The sequence below is a fragment of the Sus scrofa genome, chromosome X (assembly GCF_000003025.6).
Source record: "Sus scrofa isolate TJ Tabasco breed Duroc chromosome X, Sscrofa11.1, whole genome shotgun sequence".
Taxonomy (NCBI): domain Eukaryota; kingdom Metazoa; phylum Chordata; class Mammalia; order Artiodactyla; family Suidae; genus Sus; species Sus scrofa.
Genome location: NC_010461.5, coordinates 90,543,134 through 90,570,949, shown reverse-complemented (window position 1 = coordinate 90,570,949; position 27,816 = coordinate 90,543,134). Strand labels below are relative to the sequence as shown.

General features: G+C 49.8%; 1 protein-coding gene and 1 long non-coding RNA gene across 2 annotated transcripts in view; one reads left to right on the top strand and one right to left on the bottom strand.

Moving 5' to 3' along the window:
* Positions 5,949-17,851, bottom strand: RTL9 (retrotransposon Gag like 9). Its single transcript, XM_021080506.1, has 3 exons — positions 17,747-17,851; positions 7,826-12,015; positions 5,949-7,032 (listed from the first exon to the last, which is right to left on the bottom strand). Exons 2-3 carry the CDS (start codon positions 11,936-11,938, stop codon positions 6,916-6,918), a joined length of 4,230 nt encoding a protein of 1,409 aa, XP_020936165.1. The 5' UTR covers positions 11,939-12,015; positions 17,747-17,851; the 3' UTR covers positions 5,949-6,915.
* Positions 23,435-27,816, top strand: part of LOC110257717 — a 47,221-nt gene continuing 42,839 nt past the window's right edge. Inside the window, exon 1 of the long non-coding RNA XR_002340627.1 lies at positions 23,435-23,853. This is a non-coding gene — a long non-coding RNA (uncharacterized LOC110257717). The remainder of the gene's footprint in view (positions 23,854-27,816) is intronic.

Here is a 27,816-nt window from a genome sequence, read left to right as displayed (position 1 = left end):
ACCTAGAATAGATCTACAAGGAGATCCTGCTGAATAGCATTGAGAACTTTGTCTAGATACTCATGTTGCAACAGAAGAAAGGGTGGGGGAAAAATGTAATTGTAATGTATACATGTAAGGATAACCTGACCCCCTTGCTGTACAGTGGGAAAATAAAAAAAAAATTATTTAAAAAAAAAAAAAGAAATGTCCCTTAAGTCTCATGGTTTCTTTGACTTTCTCTTCCCCTAAACTGAGTCACAGGGGGTTAGGGATTAATGTCCCTGTGGGCATGGGTACACTCCCTATAGTAATCAAGCTCTGTGGGGATGTTACTCCCTGGAGCCCTTAAGCCACAAATGTTGATCAATGGCCATATCAAAGAATGCACCAAAGCCCATGCTCCTACACTGACTGCCTGAGTTAGTATTCTGCCTCCTACTTTGAGGCTGCAGCTAGCCTCTGGGCAGAACCTCCTGAGTTCGGTAGCACCTCACAGTGACTGATTCTTTTCCTTGAATATTAAAGACTTTTCCCAAATACCCCTAGGAGGATGCACATCTGGATCGAAGATGGAGAAGGGGGAAAGCAAGGCCATTTTTGCTCCGGCCTCAGACTTTATGAGCTTCAAATGTTGGCTGCTAGTGAGTGGCAAATTTGCTCAGGCTCACAGGCTACGTCTTCACAGTGGCCATCTGGCTCTGAATAATGAAGCCGTGCACATACAGTGAAGTGGTTACATATGGGGGCTCTGGGGTCAGATAGCACGTGTTTAAATCCCAGGTTTGCTCATTTTCAGTTCTGTAGACTTGGGCCAGTTATTTGACCTCTTGCCAGAGACTCTTGGTAAAAGAATAAAATAAAATAGGATCAATGAGAATACCCACTTTTCACGGTTGTTTCAAAGATTACATAGAATAATCCAGATAAAGCAGTTAGTACAGAGCTTGGATCCCTGATAGAGGCTTCATAGATGTTAGTATTAAACTTTGTGGCTTTTGCCAAACATTATCCAAGGATTTTTTTTTTTTTTTATGGCCACATTCACAGCATATGGAAGTTCCCAGCCGTGGGATCCAGTCTGAGCTGCAGCTGCAACCTATGCTGCAGCCACAGCAATGTAGGATCCTTTTAATTCACTGTGCTGGGCCCCCACACCTCTGCCGGGACCCAAGCTGCTGCAGAGACAACACCAGATCCTTAACCTGCTGTACCACAGTGGGAACCCTGAAATACACAGATCTTTTTTTTTTTTTTCTTTGGCCGCCCTGCAGCATATGAAGTTCCCAGGCCAGGGATCAGATCAAAGCCCTAGCTGTGGCCTAAGCTGAAGCCACAGCAACCCCAGATCCTTAACCCACTGCACTGGGCCAAGATCAAACCTACGTCCCAGTGCTCCCAAGACACCACCAATCCGGTACTCCTGAAATGCACAGATCTTAAACACATTAATAAATTTTGATAAATGATAATGCCATTTGCAGCAACATGGATGGAACTAGAGATTACCATACTAAGCAAAGTGCGTCAGAAAGAGAAAGACAAATACCATATGATATCACTTACATGTGGAATCTAAAATATGGCACAAATGAACCTATCCACAGAACAGAAACAGACTCACAGATATGGGGAATAGACTTGTGGTTGCCAAGGGGGAGGGGAAGGATGTGGGATGGACTGGGAGTTTGGGGTTGGTAGATGCAAAGTATTACATTTAGAATGGGTAAGCCATGAGGTCCTGCTGTACAGCACAGGGAACTATGTCCAATCTCTTATGATAGAACATGATGGAAGATAGTATGAAAAAAAGAATGTGTGTGTGTGTGTGTGTGTGTGTGTGTGTGTGTGTGTGTGACTGGGTCACTGCTGTACAGCAGAAATTGAAGGAACATTGTAAATCAACTATACTTTAATTAAAAATTTTTTTTAAATTCAAAAGATGTATATGCCTGTGGATATTCAACAGCCAAGAAAATTTCCTAGTCTCCCCTTCCATTTAATTTCCACTTGTCTATAGTCAAACACTTCCAGTTCCTCTCATCATAGATTAATTTTGCCAGTTCTCGAACTTTCTATTTTTAAGAACATATATATCTTCATGATTGTAGCTTTTTTTGGCCATGCCCATGGCATGTAGATGTTCCCAAGGCCAGGGATGGAACCCACACCACAGCAGCGACCCAAACAGCTACAATGACAATGCTGGATCCTTAACCAGCTGAGCCACAGCAAAACTCTCGGATTTACTTTTAGATCTTCCCCCACAGTTGAAATAGAACCCCTGAAGAGACTGGATTGGATTCGTGTCCCAAAAAGCCTCATCCACCCACTTCCCAACCTCCTTAGGGCTGAGCTTAGGTTTACAGGTAATAACAAGATCTTACATTTGCACATCTTGCGTTTGATTTTTCCAAGCACTTTCCCAACATTTATCCCACGATGCTGTGAGGTTAGCAGGATGGCAATGATTATCCTCATTTTGGAGAAGAGGAAACTGAGACCCTGAGACATAACATGGCCTGCCTAGAACTACCCAGCTTGTGAGAGGGAGAGACAGAGGTACCACGCAGAGTCAGGTCTCTTCCTCCAATGGTCATTTCAACCTCTTACAAGTGTCTGCTCTCCTCTAAATCCCTCATTAGATCCCAAAGGACTCAGCAGGCTGCTCCTTCCCACCCCACCCCCCAGCCCAATCTGTTCAAGGTGAGCAGAGCTTTTGGACCAAGTGAGAAGGAAGGAAACACATGGTCTGCAAGAAAAAAAAAATTCTCTATGGCTTTGAGGTGGGGGCAGTCATGTCACCTGTAATACTCTGGTTGGAGAATGAGGTTCAGAGCGCCTCAAGGTCACAAGCCTTTGGGAGGAATGAGGGGAAGACTTCCTATATCTGACCTGAGCAAACGAGTCCAGTGTGGTAGAATCACAGCTAAGCCCAGTGTCAGACTCAGAAAGTCTGGGAACTGGCTGAGGCTTTGGTCATTCTATAGCAGCCCAAGCCTACACCTGCATGGGGGAAGTGGTCTTTAGGAGGAGGCTTGATACACTCTTGGTCCCTGAGGGGCACAGAAAGAGACCAGGTGGTAGGTGAAGGGATGGCAGAAGGTAGAGGACCAGGACAGGTTGCCATTTTCTCTCCACTGGGGCCCCAGGACTGGGTGTTTAGAGAGAGTCCCTAGCCTCTGTTCATCTGGAGGGTAAGGGTTTTGAAGAGATCTGTGGACTTACTGTGCCTTAGGGGGCTAGAGATACAGAAATAGAGGCTGAAGGTTGGTTCCAGAAAGAGGACTTGATGGTGAAGGAGAAAATGTCTCGATAAAAAGGTAGAAAGGAGAAACCCCTGCCATGATGACTAAACAAAGTCCAGCCAACTGCCCCAACTGCCCCTAATGCATCTGCTTCTGTAAAGTTGCTTCTGCAATTACATCCCGGCCTGTTCTCACTCTGGTCTGTTCCACCAAGCATGGACCCGAAAGAGGTAGCCCATAAAAGCCTTGTGAGACCCTTCTTCGGGGCTCAGACTCTGGAGAACAATCTCCTCTGAGCCTGCCAGCATAATAAACCTGAGTTCTCCAACTCTCCGAGTGCTCGCTTGGTTTCTCGAAGGGTAGAAAGAGCTACTGGAGCTGATGCACTGCAGCCACAGGCCTGCAGCTGGAGCTGATGCACTGCAGCCACAGGCCTGCAGCTGGAGCTGAAGCACTGCAGCCACAGGGCTGCTATGCAGCTGCCGTAACAATGGCTCTTGATCTCCAGGCACAGGAAGTGAGTCTGAACGTCTGAGCCAGGGCAATGGGGGCAGGGGCAGCAGGGGAGAAGTTGCTGCGGGAAGAAACTGAAGCCTCTCTTCTCCCAGGGCGCTCATTGAGATACAGGATAGAAGCCATATTGTTTTAGGGCCCAGGTGACAAAGTGTGGCACAGTATGAAGAGGAGAATTACCACCCCAATGCCGCCCACCCCTGCACCTCCAGTGAACCCATTGTGGCTTCAGCCAAAGCTGAAGGGAAAACAGCACCTTTTAGGCCCTTCGTGGATTTGCAGAATTCACGCTCCAGCCCAGCAGGGCCCTCCGAGTTCCCACAGCCAGAGGCGACCCCCAGCAGCTTGGGTGGGCGTGGAGGGGCTGCCTTCTCCTGGCACCATGGGCGGCTGACCTCCCCAAGGCAGGGTCGGAGTGGAAGAACAGGAGAGGGCTCTCGGAATGTGGGCAACTGCCAGGCCTTCCACAAACAAGAGGAGGAGAGCTTTGAGGGATTGAGGCACTGTAACACACAGGTGGGGACAGGGGTCAGTGACACCTGAGTTTTTACTACTTATAGACCTTATTTTCACTCATGGGCCAGTGAGGCCTGGAGAAACTTGAAACGCTATTTTACAGCAGACAAAATCGTCTCAAGTACTCGGGCATTTGATGGCCCAGCTCCATGTAGATGCTGAGTGGCTCTTAAAACATTTCTAATTATAAGCGTTGGGGTGGGTAGAGGGGCGGGGATAGAGCTCTGCGGGGCTTCATGTATTCATTGGGTTCTGCTTATTTATTCCCCCGGCTTCATTTATTCCATTTATCTTTAGTGATAGTTGCTTAAAGGAGGGGAGAGGGGAAAGCAAAGGGAAGAAGAATGGCTGAGGAGAAAAATAAAGACTTGTGATTGTTCGCCATTATCATGGCTCTCAGCAAGTGAGTTTCTGGAGTTCCTGTCATGGCTCAGTGGGGTACCAACCCAACTAGTATCCATGAGGGGATGTGGGTTCGATCCCTGGCCTCGCTCAGTGGGTCAGGATGCAGGATTGTCGTGAGCTGTGGTGTAGGTCACAGGTGGCGGGTGCAGCTTGGATCCCATATTGTTGTAGCTGTGGTGTAGGCCGGCAGCTGCAGCTCCGATTTGACCCCTTGCCTGGGAACTTCCACATGCCTCAGGGGTGAACCTAAATGGCAAAAAAAAAAAAAAAAAAAAAAAAAGAAAGAAAGAAAAGAAAAGAAACAGTTGCATTTTTAAGACATTTTCCTTCCATGTATGTTTTCCAGACACGACTTGTGATACTGTACCATCCATTTCTTTTTCACCATCAATTTCTTTTTCAGTAGCAAGTGAAGTCCACAGCACTTTCCTGAGCTAAGAGCAACTCTGGCTGACCATGGAGCCCCAAAGTCTACTGGGGCCTGGACTGGGCCAGGTGTGAGCCAACAGGGCCAAAGAAGACGGAAAAGCAGAGTCCTCAGAGGCCTGCTACCTAGAGTTGGGGTTTCCCAAGGAATCGCACCCTCTTTTTCCCCCAAGGAAACAGCATTGGTGACAGCCCGCAGAACCAGATTCTCATCTAGATCCTCGAGGGGTTGCCAATTTGTCTGCTAATCTTTGCTTTTTCTGAGAATCATTTTCCACTTCCTGGAATCAGACCCAGTGTTTAGGGTAATGGAGCAGTGGACTTGAGTCCTCAGGGTTTAGTCTCGGTCCCTCTCTTTCCAACCGCACGGCCCTAGATTGAGTTATCTGGGAGACAGTCACCTGTGCTATTGCAGTAGGGGACTCGTAACGGCTCTCTGACCCCTTTCCCCATCCTGCTTCCAAATTGCTGCTAAGTTAGCTTTCTAAAACGTTTCTAATCATGTCACGCCTACTGTTTTTAAAAGATCTTTGGGTAACCCTATTACATGGGCTATTATTGCATAAATAAGTAGGCTCTGTTAATATCAAATCCCCCCATTATCCTTATTTCTTGTCTTTATAGCCTTCATCACAATTTCAACCTATCTTACTTATGTGTTTTCTTGCTTGTTGTCTTCCCTTCCTTTGGAATGAAGTTCTTCATTTGATCAAGGTTCTCATCGGTCTGTCCCCCAAACCATGGCTGGCACATGTTCAATAATAACTATTGATTGACCAAAGGACTCAGATTGAAATCAAGTTCCGTTGGCCACAGTTAATTCTTTTTTTTCTTAAATGAACTTTATTTACTTTTACGATTACAAATGTAATACATGCTTACCGTCGAGAATCTGGAAAGTCCAGAGAAGTAGAAAGAAGAAAATTAAAACACCCATAATCCCACCACCTGAAGGCAAACACTGATCACATTAGGTTCTAACTATGCCTGTTTAAACACCAAGATCTTTATCAAGAGTGCTGGCCACAAAGCACAATAGCGGAGGGGCGTGAGGGCAATTAACAATGGAGGAGGTCACCCGGAGGTCAGCGCTAGAGATTTGACACTGAGGGACAACACAAGGCCACAAACAATAGCTCAAGACATCAGAAGTTGACAACACAAGAACAAGTGGGGTTATGGTAAGAATGTCGTGAGATGATGCTTGTCAAGAGTTTAGCCCCGACCTGTCACACAGTACATAATCAATACATGTTAGCCATTACTACGATTATTACTATGGGTCCGAACAAATGATTCAGGATGGAGACTATAAACAGGGCAAGGGCACTGGAGACCCATTTTAGGCACTATGAGTTGGGGCATATAGAGACAAGTCTACTGGATGCAAAGGATGGTGTAGGAGTGGGCATCACTCTCCTTAGAGGCTCCCCTGCCAGATGAATGGGACCAGGGCTTCCTCAGGTTTGCCTGATGACATGTGGCAAGACACTCTAAGGTGTTTTTGAGGTAGGACACAGTTTCTCCTGCCTAGACTTCTCCCTGGACCAGCAACCAGTACGGGTCTCAGTGGTAATGGGAGCTCAGAACCTCATACACCAAACACTCTCGAAGTCCACGCTCTGATTGTTGGGGCAGGTCAAAGGCATGTGGGGTGAAAGAGAAGGTCAAGTCAGCCAAGTGGGAGACAGGGTGGGATGTGCCTGGAGGCAGTGCTGAAGGGGGAAGGCCACAAGGTGTAATGATGGAATTGAATGGAATGGGTCCAAGAACCAGTCGTCAAGTTAGCAGCCACGTTGGATATCACAGGAGAAGATTCCAGGGGGTGTTACTTGTTAGTTTTGGCCTTCTGATGGCCTATGCTCTGTCGAAGGTGGTCGTGCAGACCCTCTTGAGGGTCTCCATGCTCTTTCAGGTAGTAACAGCGTTTGGGAACATGCTGGTGCTGGGAGTGAGAAAAGACAAAAACAGCAGAGGTGAGAGCCATGCTAACTATGACAAGTGGGGCTCTGTCTGGATAATTTCAGTAACGGAGCAGATGGAGGAACTTGCCTCACGTACCCTATCTGTACAAAGTGTGCCCAAGGACTAGACTGGCCACATCCCTAGTGACCTAGGTCTATGACACATGTGGCTGTAGGTGGGACCCTGCCCCCCAAACTTGAGCCCTCTTTTAGAATTGGACTTGGAATGAGTGGAGAGTTGGGACTGAGCCCTGCCAGTGCCCTCTCAGAATCAGAAGACTTAGACCTTTAACCACCCCAGGACCTCAGGAACTTGGGTAGGACATTGTTCCTCAGAGTGGTGGATACTCCCCCAAAGAAGTGCAGAGCCAGGCCTGCTTTGGAAACGCCAGGTTAGGCGTTATGGTCTAGGAGCTCAGTGCCTCCCCCTAGCCTCTTCCTCAGTCTACTCCAAGGAGACATCACTACCTCCTGATTTTTCTTTTTTTTTTTTTTTAATGAATGAATGAATGCATGATTTTTAATTTTTTACTTCTTTTTAGGGCTGCACCTGCGGTATACAAAAGTTCCCAGGCTAGGGGTCGAATCAGAGCCACAGCTGCCCGCCTACAGCCGCGACAACACCCGATCCTTAACCCACTGAGGGAGGCCAAGGATCGAACCCACATCCTCATGGATACTAGTCGCGTTTTTAACCTGCTGAGCCACAATGGGAACTCCGCCTCTTGATTTTTTTCTATTCAAAACCCCTTGAGTGTATTTCCCCAGCATTACCTCCTCAGTCTGCTGCTGAGAGTTCAGCTCATTCTCCATGGCCTCCTCGTTATTCCGCTTACAGGCTGATGGCAGAACCTGGCTGGAGCTGCCCGGGGAATCCTTCTCTCCGGCCAGCTGGCACTCAGTATAGAGAGACCTGTCTATCAGCTCCTTTAGGCTGCCAGCCACCTTCAGGAAGATCCGGCCCATTTTGGTGGCAACAGCTTCTGAGAGTCCTTCCAGAAACCTGGTCCGCAGGATGGCATCAGACCAAGACAAATGTCGGGCCAGCAGCAGGAAGTCAGTGGCATACTGCCTGACTGACTTCTGGCCCTGCTTGGGATGGCAGAGAACGGCACTGAGGATGTCTATGTCAGCTAGGGAGTCATACAAGCCCTGTGATCTTCTCAGGAAAGATTTATTTTCATCGGAGAGCGGGTTTCCTACCTCCATCTGCAAAATGGACCACCTCTCAGCTGCCCCCAGATGAAGAGACACCAGAAAGGCCATTCTCTCGGAATCATTCAAAAATCCCTTCATTTGCTTCTCCTCGTCAATCTCCATCTCCTCCTCCACAGAGCATGAACCCCGGGCTGCCTCCTGTTCTTCCAAGAGGTAACAGAGCGCAGGGGTCAGCATGCCAAAAGATGGCACTTCCTTTGGTGGTTGCTTCATTGTTTCGGGGGCTGTGGCAGTGCCGCGCGGTGTGGACTTTGGTCCAGGGGCCGTGACGTTGACGTGAGAGGCAGATGCTTCCCCGGAGTCTGTGGCTTTAAGTTCCTGAGTGGACATCATGCCAGAGGCTGTGGCTGCCATTTGCGGTGTGGACATGGCTCCCAGCGCCGGGGCCCTCATTAGCAGCGGCCTGGACAGCCCTCTAGAGGCTGTGGCTGCCGTTTGTGGCGTGGACATCCCTCCAGGGGCTGTGGCTCTCAGAAGCGGCACGGACATCCTACTAGAAGCCGAGGCTCTCAGAAGGGGTGTGGACGTTGCTACGGAAGCTGAGGCTCTCACTGGCGGTGCAGGCAGCCCCCCGGAGGTTGCATATGTCATTTGTGGCAAGGACATAGATCCAGAACTCACCACTCTTGTTTGCAGTGCGGACGTTGCCCCAGGGGCCATGCTTTTCATGAGCGCCACAGACACCTCTGCAGAAGCCGGGGCTGACATCAGTGGCATGGGCGCTGGTCCAGAGACTGAGGCCCTCATGAAGGGCTTGGACATCCCTCCAGAGGCCATGGCTGTCGTCTGTGGGGCGGACATCTTCCCAGAGGCTGGAGCTCTCAATAACTCTGCAGACACAGCTTCGGAGGCTGAGGGTCTCCTTCGTGGTGAAGACAAAATCCCAGAGACTGGAGCCCTTGATAACGGCGGGGACATCCCTCCCGAGGCAGGGGCTTGCATCGAGAGCATGCACATCTCTCCAGCAGCTTCGGGCATCACTTGCAATGCGGATGTTGCTCCCGAGGTGGGGGCTCTCATCAGTGGCGTGGACGCCCCTCCAGAGGCCACGGCTGTCATCTGAGGCACGGACATCACTCCAGAGGCTGTGGATCTCATTAGCGAGGCGGACATTGCTCCAGAGACTGGAGCCCTCATTTGCGGCGGGGACATCATTCCAGAGGGGGTGGCTGTTCTGTGCAGAGTCGACACTGCTCCATAAGTTGGGGCCCTCAGAGGGGTGGCCATCTCTCCAGAGGCCGGGGCTCTCGTGAGTGCTGGGGCCATCTCTCCAGAGGATGGCGCTCTCGTGATCAGTGTAGACATCTCTCTGGGATCCGAGGCCCTCAGCAGCGGTGTAGACACTGCCCCAAAGACCGGGGCTCTCATTTTTGGTGTGGACATCATTTCGGAGGCTGGGGCTCGTATGTGCAGTGGGGACATCCCCCCAGAGGTCATGGATCGCCTGAGGGACATGCACACCCCCTCCGAGTCTTGGGTGCTCATTGGCTGACTGGGTATATTTCCAGAGGCAGTGGATCTCATTAGGGCCGCGGGCATCGCTCCAGGGCCTGGGGCTCTCATGAGAGGCACGGACATAGTTCCAGAGGCTGCGGCTGTCATTTGTGGTGTGGACATGTCTCCAGAGGCGGGGGCTCTCATTAGCAGTGTGGACATCCCTGCAGAGGCAGTGTCTGTCATCTGTGGCAGGGCCATGGCTCCAGAAGTTGTGTCTCTCATTAGCATTGTGGAGATCTCTCCAGAAGCTGCGGTTGTCATTTGCTGCATGAACATTGCTTCTGAGGCTTTGGATGTTGTTAGTGGCTTGGACAATGCTCCCGAGGCCATTGCTTTCATCTGTGGCATGGACATCACTCCCGAGGCTGTGTCTCTCATTAACAGTGGGGACATGGATCCCGAGGCTTTGGCTATCATTGGTGGAGTGGCCATGGCTCCAGAGGAGGAGGCTCTCATGTGTGGTACTGCTGTCCCTCCCGAGGCTGTAGCTCTCCTCTGTGACGTGGACATTGCTCCGGAGGCAGGCGCTTTCATTTGCGGTGTGGACATGGACCCAGAGGCTGGGCCTGTCATTTGTAGCATAGACATCGTTTCAGAGACTGGGGCCCCACTTGGTGGTGTGGCCATTGCTCCAGACGCTGGGGCTTTCCTTAGAGGTGTGGACGTTGTTCCAGAGGCTGGGGCTCTCATTCGCAGTGTGGACATTGCCCCATTGGCTGGGGCTTTCATAAAGCCGGTGGGTGTGGCTCCGGAAGTTCTAGCCGTTGTTAACTGTGTGGCCATTGCTCCAGAGGCTGCAGTTGACATTTGCTCTGAGGGCATCGCTTCAGCGGTTGTGTCTGTCATCAGTGGGGTAGACGATGCTGCAGAATCCGGGACTGTCTTGAGAATCGCAGATGCATTTCCAGAGGCTGGGGTTCTCATTCGTGGCATTGACCTTGCTCCAGGGTCTGAGGCTCTCACTGGCGGGGTGGACATCCCGCCGGAGGCTGTTGCTCTCATGGGTGGAGTAGACACAATCTGAGAGTCTAGACTTTGTGTCAACCGTGAGGATGTCACTCCAGAGCCTTGCGGTGACATCAGCTGGGTGGGCATCCCTCCAGAGGTTAGAGCCATCATTAGCAGTGGGGACACTGCTTCAGCATCTGGGGCTGGCTTTGGCAATGTGGACATTTCTCCAGCATCAGGGACAGACAGGAGTGGTGAGGACACTGCTCCAGAGCCTGGGGCTGACATTAGTGGTGAAGATACCAGCCCGGAGTCTGGGCCAGACATTAACTGGGTGGACATTTCCCCAGAGTCTTGGGTGCTCGGTTGCTGGGTGGATGGTTCTCCAGAAGTTAGCGCCGACATTATCAGTGAGGAGATCGCCTCAGAGTCTGTGCCTGACATGAGCAGCGAAGATATCTCTCCAGAGGCCAGGGCAGTCATTAGCACTTTGGACATTGCTTCGGTGTCTTCATCGGTAATTTGCAATGGCGACATTCCTTCAGAGCCGGGAGCTGGCACTGGCTGTGTGGACACAACTCCAGGGTTTCCATCTGGCATCAGGAGTGGGGACATCTCTCCAGGATCCGGGGCTAGCATCAATGATGCGGACATCGCTTCTGAGGATGGAGCTGGCGTTGCCAACGGTGATATCTCTGCAGAGTCTGCTGTTGCCATTAGTGCTGCGGACATTGTTCCAAAGTCAGGAATCGTCATCAGCCCTGGGGACATTAGTCCGTAGTCTGAAGTGGACAGCAATGGGGACAATGTTCCAGAATCTGACGTTGGCATTAGCAATGGGGACAGTGCCCCGGGGTCGGAAGCTGACATCAGCAATGGGGAGAGCGCCTCCGAATCTGAAGCCGCCATAAGCAATGGGGACAGTGCCCCAGAGTCTGAGGCTGGCATTAGCGGTGAAGACAGGGCTCCAGAGCTTGTTGCTCCCATTAGAGGCGCGACCGTGGTGTCAAAGCCTGGGGATGTCATCAGCTGTGTGGACATCCCTCCAGGGTCTGACGCTGACGTGGAGGCCATAGGCTGTAAGCAAGAATGCAGAATTTGGACCTCTGCTCTGGTCTCTCCTGGTGGTCCAGAGAAGGCCGTCTCCCTGTCTTGGGGGTCATTTTCCTCCCTCAGCGTATTGTTGAATCGCAGTGAATGTAAGGGTATTGACATATCTGCCATGGTCAGAGGATCATGTGCAGGGAGCCTCCAAAGGAATTATATCAGGGCTCCTGCTGAAGCCCAAGCCGTAAGAAAATCTGCAAACAGGAAACAAGTTTAGCCGTCAAAAGCCAGTATCCAGAAGACTGGGGAACAGACAAATGATTCATGATGGAGACCTTTTTTAACGTGTCGCCAGCTATATATGGCATTGGAGATGGGCCTAGCAGGTGGAAGAAGCTATGCAACAATAAACAAATTTAAGCTGGAGCAAATATCCTTTCCACCCCTATGCTTTTCAAACCAACCTGCTCCGTCACACAGCACAGCCTCTTAGCTTATGAAAGCTATAAACGCCGGCAACCTGAGCGGCCAAGAGCCCGGGCAGTCCTCATTCAAATGAAGCAGCACCACCACCTTCTGGAAAACTGGGAGAAGTGCAGGTTCCCAAGCAATGCTCTCTCCCATCACAGCACTGGCAAGCCAGCCGGGTACCCTGCGGGCCTGGATGAGAACGCCCTTTGCCCCAGGATAATCATTGGTTCCTAGGACTCACTGAGTCCTGCCTGGGTTTAGTCCCTATTTTCCTGCTCTGATGGCCCTGAATGTCTTCCTCAGGCAAAGTAAGACATTTAACTGATTAATGACTGACAACAGAGTTCATGAACTGAAAATCTCGTTTATTAGCAGTTTTGTTATTGATTAAAAAAAAAAAAAACCCACCACTGTTACTACCACTTGCTGCTCACCGAGTGTGTCCCAGGCACTACACTTTAGGCAACCGCATACAACGTTAAACTGTCTATAAGGTACAGAGATGTGCAAGCCTTACGCATTTGAATCTTACAATAACAGACAGTAGTATTATTCCCATTTTACCAGCTTTTTCAGATTAGCTGGGGTTGGGGCCAGAATAAGGTCACTGCAACAATAAAAACTGTATGTCTTTGACCACCACCCCTCCTCAGGGTTCCCTAGCCTTTGGCATCCCTAAGGCTACATTCAGTTACGTCTCTGACATCCTAGATCATGGCTCACTTGAAGCCCAGTCTACAGCAAGCACAAATTTCGAGTTTCTCTGATGACACGTGGGTGGGTAAGCCCAGAGCCCCACCCCTCCAGCTCACTCCCATAAGCAGCCCCCGAAGGGGCTTCCTGGCACATAGCTTGGAAACCAACACACACACATTACACAATGCTGACACATCCCCACAGCCTGCCCATGCCCAAAATGGAACACTTGCTCAGTTGGGACAATGTCACAAAATTCATCAATCTTGCGCGGTGTGCCTCCGTAATAATAATGACCATACCAGCAACAGAAATGCCAACAGTCGACATCTCTTGAGCATGCGCTGACTGGCAAGCGCTCCGCTGGGCACTTTACATGCATCATCTCATTTGGTCCCCACAGCAACACTAAGTGGTTGTGCGCTATCTTCATCTTACAAAGAGGAAATCTAAGGTCCAGGGAGGCTTAATAATTTGCCTGCAGTCACACGGATTCCCAGGTCCTCGCAACTCCAGAGCCCCCTACTCTTCTCCAGTGTGTTCTAATGATCCACCTGGCCTCCCTCTCTCTCCCTCTTACTCAGTCACATTAACGAGAAACCCCCCCCGCCACCCATCTCTAGCCTGGACAGCCCTGAAACAGGGTATAGTAAAAGAAATACCGCTTTCCCACCGGCACCTTGGTTACTCTAATAATTGGTGCAATGGGAAAGATGAGTCAAAAGGGCTGTCCTAAATGACCATCCCCCATCTTCAGAAAAACCCCTGAACACGCCACAGTTTCCCACGGCACAAACCCCGGAACGATCTTACCTTGCCAGTTAGGGAGAAGGGAGGGAGTGTGTCCTTTGCGCCCCTAGTGCTTTTGGTCTGGCCAATTTACTTATGCCCCATGCCCAGCAGTTCATTAAAGTAAGACCCAATACCAGCAGCTGTTCTCTGCAATCTCCCTTAGCTATCCCCTGCCACGCCCCCCTCCTGCCCGCCAGCCAGCCAGCCAGCCTGCCCGCCCGCCCACCCGCCCCACTGCTCCTGACTTGCTAGTGCTTGCTCTGTCTCTCTGGTCCCAGATTCCTGCCTCTATATAGGCTCTGACATTTGCCTCTGGCCGCCTTTCACTTGACAGCCCTCCAGAAGCTCTGCTTTAGCACTTGGCCTATGCAACTCCACCCTTCTTCCCCTCGCCCCCAAGAGCTGCACCAAGGCCACTCTGCCCGCCTCCGGCCGTCCCAAAGAACAGAGGAGAGTCCCACAATTAAAGAGATGAGATGGAAAGGGTCCTGGCTCAGGAAATGAGACATTCCCTCTGCAGCTGAGCAGACACCGGCATCCTAGGAGCCAGGCATCGCCACTGGTGCGCCACAGCGGAAGAGCAGGTGGGGGTTAGAGGGAAGGGAACCACCTGGGCTGGAGGCTGAGTGAGCAGGGGCAGAAGAGTTCAAAGAGGTTCAGGTTGCAGGGAAGCCGGGCTCTGGAGAGATGGGCGGGCCATGAGGTCTGCAGAGAGCCCAGCGATGGTGACCATTAAAAAACCAGTTTGCCCCAGTGTCAAAGACACGGAGGGAAATCTGACAACCAGTGACCCTGGCACAGGACTTGAATTCAACAGTGAGCCTCCAGGGCACCCAGACTGCCAGCAAGAAAAGCATGCCCATCTTAAGCCTACCGGCTGAGGAGGGCTTGCGCAGAGAAGCAGGGCTTCAGCCTGCTTTCTAGAACTGGGGCACAAGGTCAGAGGAGGACCAGCAGGAAGTTTTGCTAGAGTCCTCTAACCTTCTGATTCGGGAGCCCCTAAACCCCCAGACTAGGGGCACAATTAGTCCCTGAGCCCCAGATAGGGCAAAGTTCAAGTTCAAGTAGCCCAGGTACAGGGACTCGGACTCTGGGGGTTGGGAGGAGGCGCTGAGGTCATTATAAACCTCCCCACGCCCCCAACAACCCATGACCTACCTGGCCACTCAGCTAAGCACTGGACTTGCCATATACCCGTCAGGCCTCATGACAACACCTGCAAGGCAGGGACTGACACCATTCCCATTTTACAGATGGGAAGAGGGGCTTGGAGAAGCTGTGAGCAAGGTCACAGAGCTAGTACATGGCAAAGCCCATATTTGAGCCCAGGTCAGTCTGACTCCAGAATCATTTCCTCTCTTCGTAAACAGACAAGTGGTTAGAAACACTCCAAGTGCCGCCCTCCTCTTCCCACTCCTACTAATGGCTGAATCATCATAATGATAATAATACAAGGGTAGTAATAATAATAATAATACCAACTGACTTTGAACTTTTCCCACATGCCAAAAACTGCACTGAGGGATTTCTAAACATCCTCTCATTTGTCCCTAATAGCTATCCTGTGAGCAGGGTTTTTTTATCCCTCAGTTTACAGATAAGAAAATTGAGCCTTGGCAAGGCGAACTGACATGTCCACGGCATGCAGAAGTTCCCAGGACAGGAGTGGAACCCTAGCCACAGCTATAACCCAAGCCACAGAAGCGACAAGGCCAAGTCTGATCCGCTAGGCCACCAGGGATCTCTGTAACTCTTATTATTATTAGACCTAAGAATAAAAGCTAACCCTAACCCTTACTATTCCAGGCACTGTGCTAAGCACTTTATGTCCAAGATCTCCTTTGTTACTCACAGCAAGCCTATGAGGTAGGTACGATTAGTCACTCTTATTTCCAGACGAGGCACAAAAGGCACAGAGAGGTTAGCTAGCTTTCCCAAGGTCACACAGCAAGAAAGGTTGTTTATATGTTTACACCTATAAAAACTTGCCAATGTTAGGACCCAATTCTTTTTTTTTCTTTTCGGTCTTCTTAGGGCCGTACCCACAGCATATGGAAGTTCCCAGGCTAGGGGTGGAATCAGAGCAGCAGCTGCCAGCCTACACCACAGCTCACAGCAACGCTGGATCCTTAACCCCACCGAGCGGGGCCAGGGATCAAACCTGCATCCTCATGGATACTAGTCGGGTTTGTTACCACTGAGCCACAATGGGAACTCCAGGACCCAATTCATTTAATAATTAAACAAATCATGGTGCATCTTTAGTGGCCAGTGAAAATGATTACCTGATTTTTATATAATAAATGTGTCTTTTTGAAAAAATAGTTTGAAAAGATATATACCAAAATATTAACAGTAACCATACCAAGCAGTAGGATTAAAGGGGATTTCTTTCTCTCTTCCTTTGTTTTTTTTTTTTTTTTTTCTTTTTCTTTTTAGGGCTGCACCTGTGGCACGTGGACATTCCCAAGCTAGGAGCTGAATCAGAGCTACAGCTGCCAGCCCACACCACGGCTATAGCAATGCCAGTCAGAGCCACATCTGTGACCTACACCACAGCCTGTGGCAACGCCAGATCCTTAACCCACTGAGTAAGTCCAAGGATCGAACCTGCATCCTCGTGGATACTAGTCGGGTTCTTAACCTACTGTGCCACAATGGGACCTCCCTAAAGGGGATTTTTTTTTTCTTAGCTATATTTTCTCCCTTGTCCATAATGGATCCATATGGCTTGTATTAGAAGAGAAAATCACTTTTTAAATAAACCCCTCTAGGGTTCTATCTCTAGCCCCCCTCCCCTCCTTTCTCTAAGGATCCTCAACATCTCCCACCCAAGCAAGCTTCTCCCCCAACAGGCTTAATCCTTGCACCACTCAGATCCTTGGTCAGCAGTGACCTCTGAACCTTGTCTCTTATGGCTTGCTTTTATTTATTATTATTTTAAAAATAATAACATCTGTCTTTCTAGTTTTATTTATGCCTAACAATTATACAAGTAATCTAGGAATATATTCTCAGGATAAAACTTAAAGTCCTACATACAGATAAAGCCAGTCTTGCACCTACCCCACCCCCCATCCCCTCAAGTCCCATTCCTCTGTCTGTTCACAGTTGGGTGTGTCTCCTTCCAAACTTTTTCTAGCTGCAATGGCATTCAGAGTTCCTATCATGCAATTGCTTGCAAAACCCAGTGTGTGCAAAGAGCTGCACTTAGAAAACCATTCTGACACTGGTCACTCCAGGAGTCCAAGCTCTGGTCCATTGTGACCACTTGTCATCAGCCGACTTCTAAGGAGGATACCGAGAGAGACTTCTTGCCTGCTCAGCCCATTCGGGTCACACACACACTTCCGTTTTATTTGTGCCAGTGTCTCTACGAACACAGAGACGGGAGGCCTTCTAAGGAAGAAAAGCCCAGAAACTGCCGCTTAGCATCTCAGATCTCTCACGTCCCGCCCAGTCTGCACTGATCAATACGGCTAGGAGGTGTCATGCTCCTGCCGCCTCACAAAAGGTAATTGAGTTTGGGGGATTGCATGGCTAGCTGCTCAGGGAAATAAGAATAAACAAGAGACAGTTCAATATGTCAACAAATAGCTTTCCAGCTCTTGAAAAATCAACCTTTCCCTAGATTCTGCACGATACCCTCTCCCCCAGCCCCAGCAAACAGGCACCCAGATCACAGAAAAGCCACAACCTCAAGATAAAGACAAACCTGATCTACTCGAGGGTCCCCTACCTCCCCTAATCAATGAGGGAGGGAGGAGCCTTCCTCACCCTCTGGCTAACCTCCCCCTCCCCCTTCAACAGCCCTGATGCTTCAAATGCCCACCTGGCTCTTTATAAACCGAGAAGGGAGATAGCTAGCATTTACCGAGTCCTCACCCTGCCAGGCACTGGGTTAAGCTCTTTCTGTACATCACATCTCTTAGTGCACAATAAACCCATGAAGTAGGGCTTTTAACCCTCGTTTTCTAAATCAGCTAAAGACCTGAAGTAGAGAGAGGATAAAAGCAAGTAACTTACCTTGGCTCCCACAGCTGAGCAGGAGCGACGCTGGGCTTGCCACTCGGGTCTCTCTGACTCAGCTGGTGCTCTTAACTCACGGGAGAGTCACACACTGTCTTCAAACCTCTGAAGGGCTGTCATATGGAAGAGAGGGTAGGTGTGTTCTGGGTAGCTCCAAAGAGAAGGATTTGACTGTTAGTTGGGAATACACTTTCATTGGATGTGCTGCAAATTCCCCAAACAACATGTATATGCATGTCCAACTCTATAGGGAAAAGAACATTATAAGAAGAGCAAACAGAACTGCCTTGCGTTAGGTGCTGTCCTGAAGGATCTGTGGAATCGGAGAGAACAGGAGGGATATCAAAGAACTGCAAACGGGCAGCGTCCCAATTTTCTTAAATAAGGAAACTACAGACCAGTATACTGTAAACTCCAGAGCTGTAAGCTCGATATCAATCCTTGGAGAGATTCTGCCGCAGATTATGAAGCAGGTAATTTATAAGCACTTAGGACATAAGTGGTGATAGAAGGTACCTAGAGGTTCTAGCAGAACTGCACACAAATTAAACCGGGTTCCCAAGACTGGCAGCTATCGCAAACCCAAAACCTGGGGGACTGACAGTGGGGCTTGCCAGATTTTTATTTTTCCAAGTAAAGGCATTAAGAAACAAGATAAAGCAACCCCAAATTATCACTTCCTAAAAAGGGTTTTCTTCAAACATCACAAGAGAAGGAAACAATCTCAGAATAAAGGACAGTTCTTTAAATGAAATAGATTCCGCTTTACAAAACACTGGCTACGGAGTCTTCAGGCTCTCTCAACGCACCCGTGGACTGCTGCAATTTTCCTGGAGGATGGGCACTTATTCAAGAACCTTCTTTGGGGAATCACTCCGAGTTAAAATATCGACACAGATAAGATCAGATACCTGCCACACAGGAAGTCTTTCTGGACAGAAGAGGGAAGAACAGAGTTTGACCTTAGCTAAGTGAGGACAATAACATAGATAAAGACAGTTTCCCCAGAAAGGAGCGTGACAGAAATAAAACTTGCCAAGTGCAAATTCAAGCCCTGCTGAGGCGGGACTTGGCCAGCGCGCTTGACCAATGCCATCCCTTGGACCACACGGCCATCCTGTAGGAATAGGTGCCTGATGCCGTAAAGCATTTGGATCACAAACCAGTTTCTGACTTGAGATGCTCCAAGCAGCCTTCAGACTTTGACTTGTCTCCCCAGAGAAAGTTCCTAAAGGCAGATGAATTCACAATTGGCTCAATACCATTGCCAGACTGGGGTTCTGTACCAATCTAGAGGGCGACTGCTAGCATGATCCTGTCCTGTTCGACTTTTTATCCGTGGTGCAAATAAGAGCACAGATGGAATTTTTACACAGTTAGGCTAGGGCTGAGAAGAACCTCTAGGTTCAGCCTATGAAGCAGGTTGACATTTTTAAAGCCCCTGGTTTAGGAGTTCCCATCGTGGCTCAGTGCTAACAAACCCAACTAGCATCCATGAGGATGTGGGTTCGATCCCTGGCCTCATTCAGTGGGTTAAGGATCCGGCATTGCCGTGAGCTGCCGTGTAGGTCGCAGACACGGCTTAGATCCTGCGTCGGTGTGGCTGTGGCGTGGCAGGCAGCTATAGCTCTGATTCAACCCCTAGCCTGGGAAACTCCATATGCTGTGGGTGTGGCCCTACAAAGACTAAAAAAAAAAAAATTAAATCCCCTGGTTTACAATCTCTGCATTTGGTCATTTTTTTTCTCCTGTTTTTTTGTTGCCAATTCACCAAGTTCCTGCAATGTATGCTTTCATGGAAAATGCTTAGTGCACATATGCCAGCCATGAGCTTTACACACTTATGAGTTGATAAGCTCTTCCCTATAAAGTGCTGAGCATTTGTCTCAGTCCTGTCAATCTTCCCTCAGGTAACTGGTGTCAGTGGATGCTTCCTGGATCAGAAAAGAGGACAGGAGTTCCCTGGTGGCCTAGTAGTTAGGGATCTGGCATTGTCACTGCTGTGGATCTGGTCTCTGCTGTGGTGCAGGTTTGATTCCCTGCCCCGGGAACTTCTGCATGATGAGGGAACAGCACCCCTCCCTCCAAAGAGGACAAACTGCTGTCCACTTATTTGTGGAACTGGCCCCATTTGCAAAAGAGTTACAATTGGACTTTGACCACATCTGTTGAGTTGACTTTGTTTCTGAAGGCGGAGACAATGCAGGTTACGGTACCTGCGGTACCTGTGTTACTCTTTCAAATGACATTTCTCTAAGTGTGATTGGGACGCCCTCTGCATCAGCCCCACCCACTCCACTCCCCCCCATCCTGGGAGGGCTGTTAAAATGCAGATGCAGATACAGGAATGGGGGCTCCATGTTCAAAGGGTCATACTCAACAAGCCTGAGGTGAGGCTGAAGAATCGGAGATTCTGAAACCCACTAGAGTTCAAGAGCCACTGGCTTGGGGCTTGTACCATGATTTTAACATCAAACAAACCTGGGCTCCAGCACTTGCAGCTACCTGGCCTCAGTTTCCTTGTCTGTGAAACAGGGATAATAACAGCACCTGCCTCACAGACCCTTTGAACATTTTATTTATTTATTTTAATTTTTTTTTCTTTTAGGGCCACATATGGAAGTTCCCAGGCTAGGGGTCAAATCGGAGCTACAGCTGCTGCTGCCAGCTCATGCCACAGCCACAGCCACGCCAGATCCGAGCCACGTCTGCGACCTACACCACAGCTCACGGCAATGCCAGATCCTTAACCAACTGAGCAAGGCCAGGGATTGAACCCGTGTCCTCATAGATACTAGCCAGGTTCATTACCGCTGAGCCACAACGGAAACTCCCCTTTGAACGTTTTAAAGAAAAAACATGTGTAAAGTGTCTGGCACCTAGTCGAAGCTCTGTAATCTCTCTGGTCCTGCTTATTCATGGGCCCTAGCTGCCTACCTTCTCTGTGTTCAGCTTCTGCCCCTGTGGCCAACTGCTCACTCTTTCTAGGTCTGGTATTCAAACTCCCCAAGTGAGAGACTCTCATTGGTCCAAATTTAGTCACCACTGTGCTTGTTGGGCAAAGTTCTCATCCCAGGTTCCCTCCTAGGCAACGTGCCAGCCTATAGAGTGACTACTCTTGGATCAGATGCCCTCTCCTGGCTCAATCGGCTATTGCCAGGGGCGGAGGGGTGGGGAGCAGGGTCACGTGGTATCAAACATAGCCACCTATTCATAAGAAACTGCTCCTTCCCTCCGCTGGGGTCTGCGGGTGGAAACTCCTTAGAAGGGGCCCGTGGGTGTGGCAGGAATTCTGAGGCTTAGCCCGTCCAGTACACCTAGGCTTCTCATTTATCCAGCCTGCCAAAGGAATGAAGCGCTCAAGTTCACTGAAGTCTCTATTTAATTCCGACTTTTCATCTCCATCAGGCCAGGAACACCAGTTTTCAAAAAACTAGACACAGCAAAGGCGGGGGGGGGGGTGGGCTGTGGAAAAATCTTAACCCTAAAAATGAGGCTGTCTGTGTCTAGAACACGTTTTTAAGTTTTCAAAGCACTTTTGCATCCATTTCCTCATTGCAGAGCTTGCAAGCTGGCAGCCACAGGCTGGGTCCAGACGGCAGAAGGATTTCATTTGACCCCCTACGATGTTTTTACCACTTTTAAAATTAGTTGCCAACATCTGAAAGTCAGGTTTCACCTATAAAGCTGGATTTCTGGCTTCTCTGGGAAAAACAGAAAGACATGGATCCTAGTTCTGAGATGGCAGCAGTCAGCTAGAGCTGAGTAAGCGGCTCCCTGTAGATGGGTGCTGCTTCACCATTTGGCTTCAGGACCCACCAGCCACTTTTACTTTTTCACTGTGTGACTTGCTTGGCCCCTGCGGGCATCTGAAGCCTCATTTTAACCCCACAGAGTAGGTAGAGAAGGTGGTAAATAGCACAGATTCTGAAGCCAAACTGTCTAGGTTCGAATTCCAGCTTTGGGACGCTGCGTGAGTGATTTCACCTCTCTGAGCCTCAGTTTCCTCATCTGTAAAGTGGGGATGATAATAACACCGCCTACCTCATAGGGTTATTAGCCTAACTAAATAAGTTAATGTATATAGACTACTTAGAACCATGCCTGGCACATGGCATGCCCTATATAAGCATCAGCTTCTTTCATGGCCCACAAGGCTTTACGCGGCTTTCTGCCATCCAAAAGATTCTGAAAACTGAAATTTTGTGGCAAGCTCATTTGGTGGCCAAATTTGACCTGAGCTGGCATGAGGCTATTCATTTATCCCATTTAGCGGTACTAATGTGTTTGATCACAGGATACTTGCCCCAGATACCATAAGGAGTGTGATATATGTACCATATTGCTTTCCTAACATCTAAAACTTCTGAAATCCAAAGCATATCTAGCTCCCATGGTCTCCGACAAGGGATTGCAGTCCTATCTTATTATTAATTGGTGTACCCCCTTGACAGATGGGAAAACTGAACTCCTGAGCCCTAAGCAACTGGCCCAAAGTCCTATGGCTTGGAATTGGAAATAATATCGAGCCTTAGGCATGAAGTCTCTAGAGCCTAGTGTTGTGGTATGTATGCCTTGGGCTCACTGCAGCCGTGTTGACACAGGACTTGAGTGGCTACCAGTCAGGGTCTCCTGGAGGATGGAAGACCACCACCATTTACTGACAGGGACAGGCCTTCCCCTAGTAGCATTCTTTCGACTCTTTGGATTCATCATCACTTATACATACCATTGAGCTAGGACTAGGATGGAGATGGCTGTGTTCATTTTAGAGGAGGAAGCTGGAGTTCCTGTCGTGGCTCAGTGGTTAACGAATCCAACTAGGAACCATGAGGTTGCGGGTTCGATCCCTGGCCTTGCTCAGTGAGCCGTGGTGTAGGTTGCAGATGCGGCTCGGGTCCCGCGTTGCTGTGCCTCTGGCATAGGCTTGGCAGCTACAGCTCCGATTAGACCCCTAGCCTGGGAACCTCCATATGCCGCAGATGCGGCCCTAGAAAAGGCAAAAAAACAAAAAATAATAATAATAAAAATAAAATAAAGAGGAGGAAGCTGACGTTCAGAGAAGAGGAGTGACTTGTCCCAAATCACACAGCAAAAGACAGGCAGAGCTGGCACTAGACCCCACATGCTGTGCTTTTTCTTCTTAAACCCCACGGCTGAGCCAAGGAAGCCATATGCTGAACTTTCTACATACTGACCCCCGCTCTCTGCAGACAATCCTAACATTTTCAACATACCTGATGAAAGGAGAATGTCCCAAGATCTCAGCAAAAAAACAAAAATGAGACAGCGTGTCTGGGTGGACCGCATCCTTCCCAGAACCATAGGCAGCAATGCACAGACACTATCCAGTCAGAAGTCAGGGAGGGGAGATTTCTCAAATCCCAAGAAAGTCACAGAGACCCTACTGTTTGCTCTTCTCTGTTGATTTTTAAGAAGCTGACATTTACTTATGCCAAAGGCCAAAAGAAATGAAAAATCTACTGGAAAAGGAATTTCATCAGTTATGGAGCAGTATCTCAAAGAAACCTTTGCACAGTATCTGTTCCCTTGTTTGAAATGCAGAAAAATGGAACACAGCTATATCATATTGTTGGTGCATTAGAGACCTAGGAATGAAAACCGCCTTCTTGGGACTCCATGCCAGCCCCTTGTCTCAGCACCGGGAGCTTTCTGCCACCACCACCAACGACAGCAAGTTGGCCGAGAGAAGGTAGGCCGTGCCCCAGGTGACCTCGTGTCTCTCCTAAGCCCATGGCTTGAGTTCCTCCTACCAACAAAGCCGCACTTCGATCACACACCCACAGCGACCCAGATCTTTGAATTCAGCAATTCTTTCTCAGGTTTCAGCGAGGCATCGGCAGCCTGAGCTATTTTGGGACACTTTCTCTGCTGTGGATGCCACTTTCGGAATACGCCAGAAACATGCTAAGGACCAGGAGCTCTCCGTCCTGGACCCGTTTGGGGGTTTTGCTCGCGCGCTCTCTCTTTCTCTGGGCTGAGCGTTTGGAGGACAGTCGTTCTTGCCAACCTAATCCCAGGAGCCTGACTACCTTGCCCGGCCACAGGCTCCAAGAACCAGTGTAGCTGCCAGCACCCTCACGGTAAGGGGCATGGAGGCACCAGATGTCCTGGGGGATGGGGGTGATCTGAGTTTGGATGTGGGGGTGACCAGATTTTCCAAACATCTTATTCTTCCAAGCATCACTTTGTAATCTGATGCAACTGACTCAGCAGGCGTTCAGGAGCCTGCGGTCTCCATTTTCCTGTCCTAAAATCCTCTGCACCTGTAAGTACCACTGCCGTCTCTGGAGGAGGGGGAGAGGAGGGCAGGGCCTGGGGAAGGTCATCAATATCTGACTCGGGTGTGGGCAGGCCCATGGTGTTGGAAGAATCCCTGAAGCCCGCCCCTCTTCACCCCTCGAACTGCTTCTTCATTTGGAAAATGAAAATGCCTCTGTTGTTTCCCAAGCCCCCAGCATACCAGACACTTCACCTGGCCTTTGGGGGTCTTCTGTTCACCAGTGCTGTGCACACCTGATGTCTCATGTTGGACTTAATGGGAGAAGCACACCTTGGGCATGTGAATTACTGAAATGCAACCACGGCTACGATTGCGGGCACAGCCGCTGCTTGGCTTCTCCATCTTTTATGCAGCAATTTGCTGAAATGGTAAAAGATGTACTTGCAAGCAGGAGGGTCTAAATGACTCCTCCATGGTCAAAAGAGCGGTGTGGCCGGGGCTGATTTGCAACACACTCAGAAACACGGTCACAATGGGGAGACTCCACGCTCTGCGCTCTGCAGGGAGCTGGCCCCTTTCAGCACCTTCCTCTTTTGATGGCAAGAGAGGCCAAAAGAGCTGCAGGCTCCTCAGGAAAGGAGCCTCTCTGATGCTTTTATTTACCGTGTTCCTGAGAGACTGGACATTGTCTCTGGCCAGCCTACCAGACCCCGAAGCAGCTCAAATGACTGCTCCAAAGGGGACATGCAGCCCTTCCTTGGGAGACTGCTGAAGTTCCTTCGAAAGAGCCCAGGATGACAGAGCCCGGCCTTATTACCTACCCCCCCCCCCAACAAGAGCAAGACCAAATCATTCTTAAGGGCCAGGATTCGTTTGGAGGTGAGAGTGAGGAATGTGTTGGAGAGGCAGTCATCTGGATGAACCTGCCAGGATTCAGGGTCATAGGCTTTCGTAAAGGCTTCCTGGGCCACGAATAAGAACAGAACGAGGCCGGCAGGTCTTACCCTTCCCACCCCCTGCCCCTACCCCCAAACAGTACCATAGAAGGAACGCTGTCTTTTACAGAGAAAAGGCATAAGATGTTCATTAGACCAAGGCTGGCTACCTTCGATTCCTCAGATTGAAGGCGAAATATGCAGCTTCTTATTTGTATTCTGCTAAGAGTGCCAGGTCTGAGGAGGATTTGAGGGGAAGAGCATTAGTATCAGTGCTGGAGAAATGAAAAGAGGAAATTCACCTAGTCTCTGGTGAAGACTGGTTTCGTTCTCAGGCTATATGAGGAAGCAAGTCTCGGGAGGAATTCAGTTTTGCTTTGCGCCGGTTTGCATGGTCTTTGAAACTCATGGAGCGTCTCAGCCCTCGTCCTTCTCCGCGCTGAGCAAATGATGCTTGGATCATAGAAGTTCATGATCTGGAAAACTTTTTTTGGTCAAAGCTTTGAGTGGTGGGGGGGGGAGGGGGGAGATCGCCCTGTGTGATGGATTCTGATTATAACCCAAATAATCCAGGTTCTGGCTTGGCCGTAGCCTGAATTTTACGTCTACCTTATGGCATTCCAGGGGTATTAAGAACATTCCCTGGCCCTTCCAAATCTCTCCCTATGCACTCCCAAGGGCTTGAAAAATTCTTAAGTACATAATTCCTTTGACTCGGGGCTTTGGCATCAACCTCTTGGGAGGGTCAACCTGTTAAGACTCATCTGGGTGCATCCCATTCCTGACAGCAAGTTCTGATCGAGGGGAGACGAGAGCAGGGAATGTGAGATCATTGTAGGTACAAAGATAAGCCTCAGAGCAGGAGTCTGGAAGCAGGGCCTGGGTCAAGGCCAAAAGAAGATCCGTTGGCAGAAAGGGAAATTTTCCTTCTTGCTAAAATAGAGTAGGAGTTGCCATCACAGCATAGCAGAAACTAATCTGACTAGCATCCTTGAGGACGCAGGTTCGATCCCTGGCCTCACTCAGTGGGTGAAGGAGCCGGCGTTGCCGTGAACTGTGGTGTAGGTCGCAGATGCGGCTTGGATCTGGCATGGCTGTGGCTCTGGCATAGGCTGGCAGCTACGGCTCCGATTAGACCCCTAGTCTGGGAACCTCCATATGCCTCGGGTGCAGCCCTAAAAATAAATAAATAAATAAATAAATAAAGTGGAGTACCAGACAACTTATAGAGGCAGGGACTCGGGATTTGGGTAATAGGACCAAGACCCACTTAATGAAACTGAGGTAGGGAGAGGAGGAAGAATCCCACCTACGAGAGTGGGACAGGAAATAGGAGCGTCCCCTGCACGGGCACCGTTGGGCTCATCTACCCAAGCCCTTGAATTAGGGGCTCTCAAAAATGTTAAGAAGCGGAGTTCCCATCGTGGCGCAGTGGTTAACAAATCCGACTAGGAACCATAAGGTTGCGGGTTCGATCCCTGGCCTTGCTCAGTGGGTTTAGGATCTGGTGTTGCCGTGAGCTATGGTGTAGGTTGCAGGCACGGCTCGGATCCCGAGTTGCTGTGGCTCTGGCATAGGCCGGTGGCTACAGCTCCGATTCGACCCCTAGCCTGGGAACCTCCATATGCCGCGGGAGCTGCCCAAGAAATGGCAAAAAGACCAAAAAAAAAAAAAAGTGTTAAGAAGCCTCAGGACAAAGAATCAAGCCAATCAAGTACCCGGTCACCCCTCAACTCCGGCATTTCTCTAGCCCAGGAGGGGACCACACGGAGACTTAGACTGGGGGACTCTTCCCTTTCCTTCCTCTGGGACCAGCATGGAACTCATACCCCGGAGGATTCATGATAGAAACAGTCACTTACCTTATTCAGGCAAAGCTGTAAGATGCAGAGAGGGGTTGCCTGTGCAGAACCACAGGCCAAGAGGGAGCCATTCCTATAGCCCCACATCCTTCCCACGGCCCAGTAAACAGACTTCAGGTGTAAGACTACCTGGGTTGAAATCCTGGCTCTTCCACTCACTAGCTGTGTGGCCGGGGGCAAGTCCGATAACCTCTCTCAGCCTCATCTGTAAAATGGGCATAAATGATAATAGTAGGATCGCTCAGAGAATGCTATGAAACGAGATGCACATAAAGCCCAGCATAGCGCTTGGTACTAAGTACTTTAAAAAAAAATCAGCCATGGTTAAGACCCCCCAGGTCTCTGCTCGAGGCATCGTCATCTGATAATGGGGTATAGCAGCAGATGGGGGTCCTGCAGGCTGCAGATCTAACATTGCCACGGTTTCAGGGGCTCACCTTTGTCTTAAAGTAGCCCTTTTCTCCTTTTCCACCCAGTCTCACTAGGTGAGAGCATTCCCAAGCCTTTCCTCTTCCTAATTTTATATACACACCCCACCCCACCCCCGCCAGCTAACTAACTAGACAGATTCGCTGCTAAGGATTCATGAAATCTTTTTCTCAGCTTTCTGCAACTTTGCTACCCATTCCCCAGTGGTGAGATGGAATCACTTCTGGGTGGGCAGGGTCCAGAGGGTGCAACTCCCCAAGCATGCAACAAAAGGAAAGGTGTCCCACCCACAACTCTGTATCTCTGGTTCCTGCAAAGCTCACTGCAGCTGCGGCATCAATACCTGACCGCGGCCACTCCTGCTGTGGTTCCCTGACCCCGGGGCTGCTGGTGCACCCATGCTGGCCCCCAACACCTTTCTCTTACCCTCCCTCCCTCAGGATACTCCCTTGTCTGGGCCCCAGGGTGCTGCGGCTGCAAGAGTCTCTCCTTCACTTCCTCTCTTCCCCCTGCCTGCCCTCTCCTGAAGATATAGAATTCACTCTCTTTCAAGGGGTGCGGTGGCAGAAGGGCTCCACTTTCTGTGCAGGCATGCCC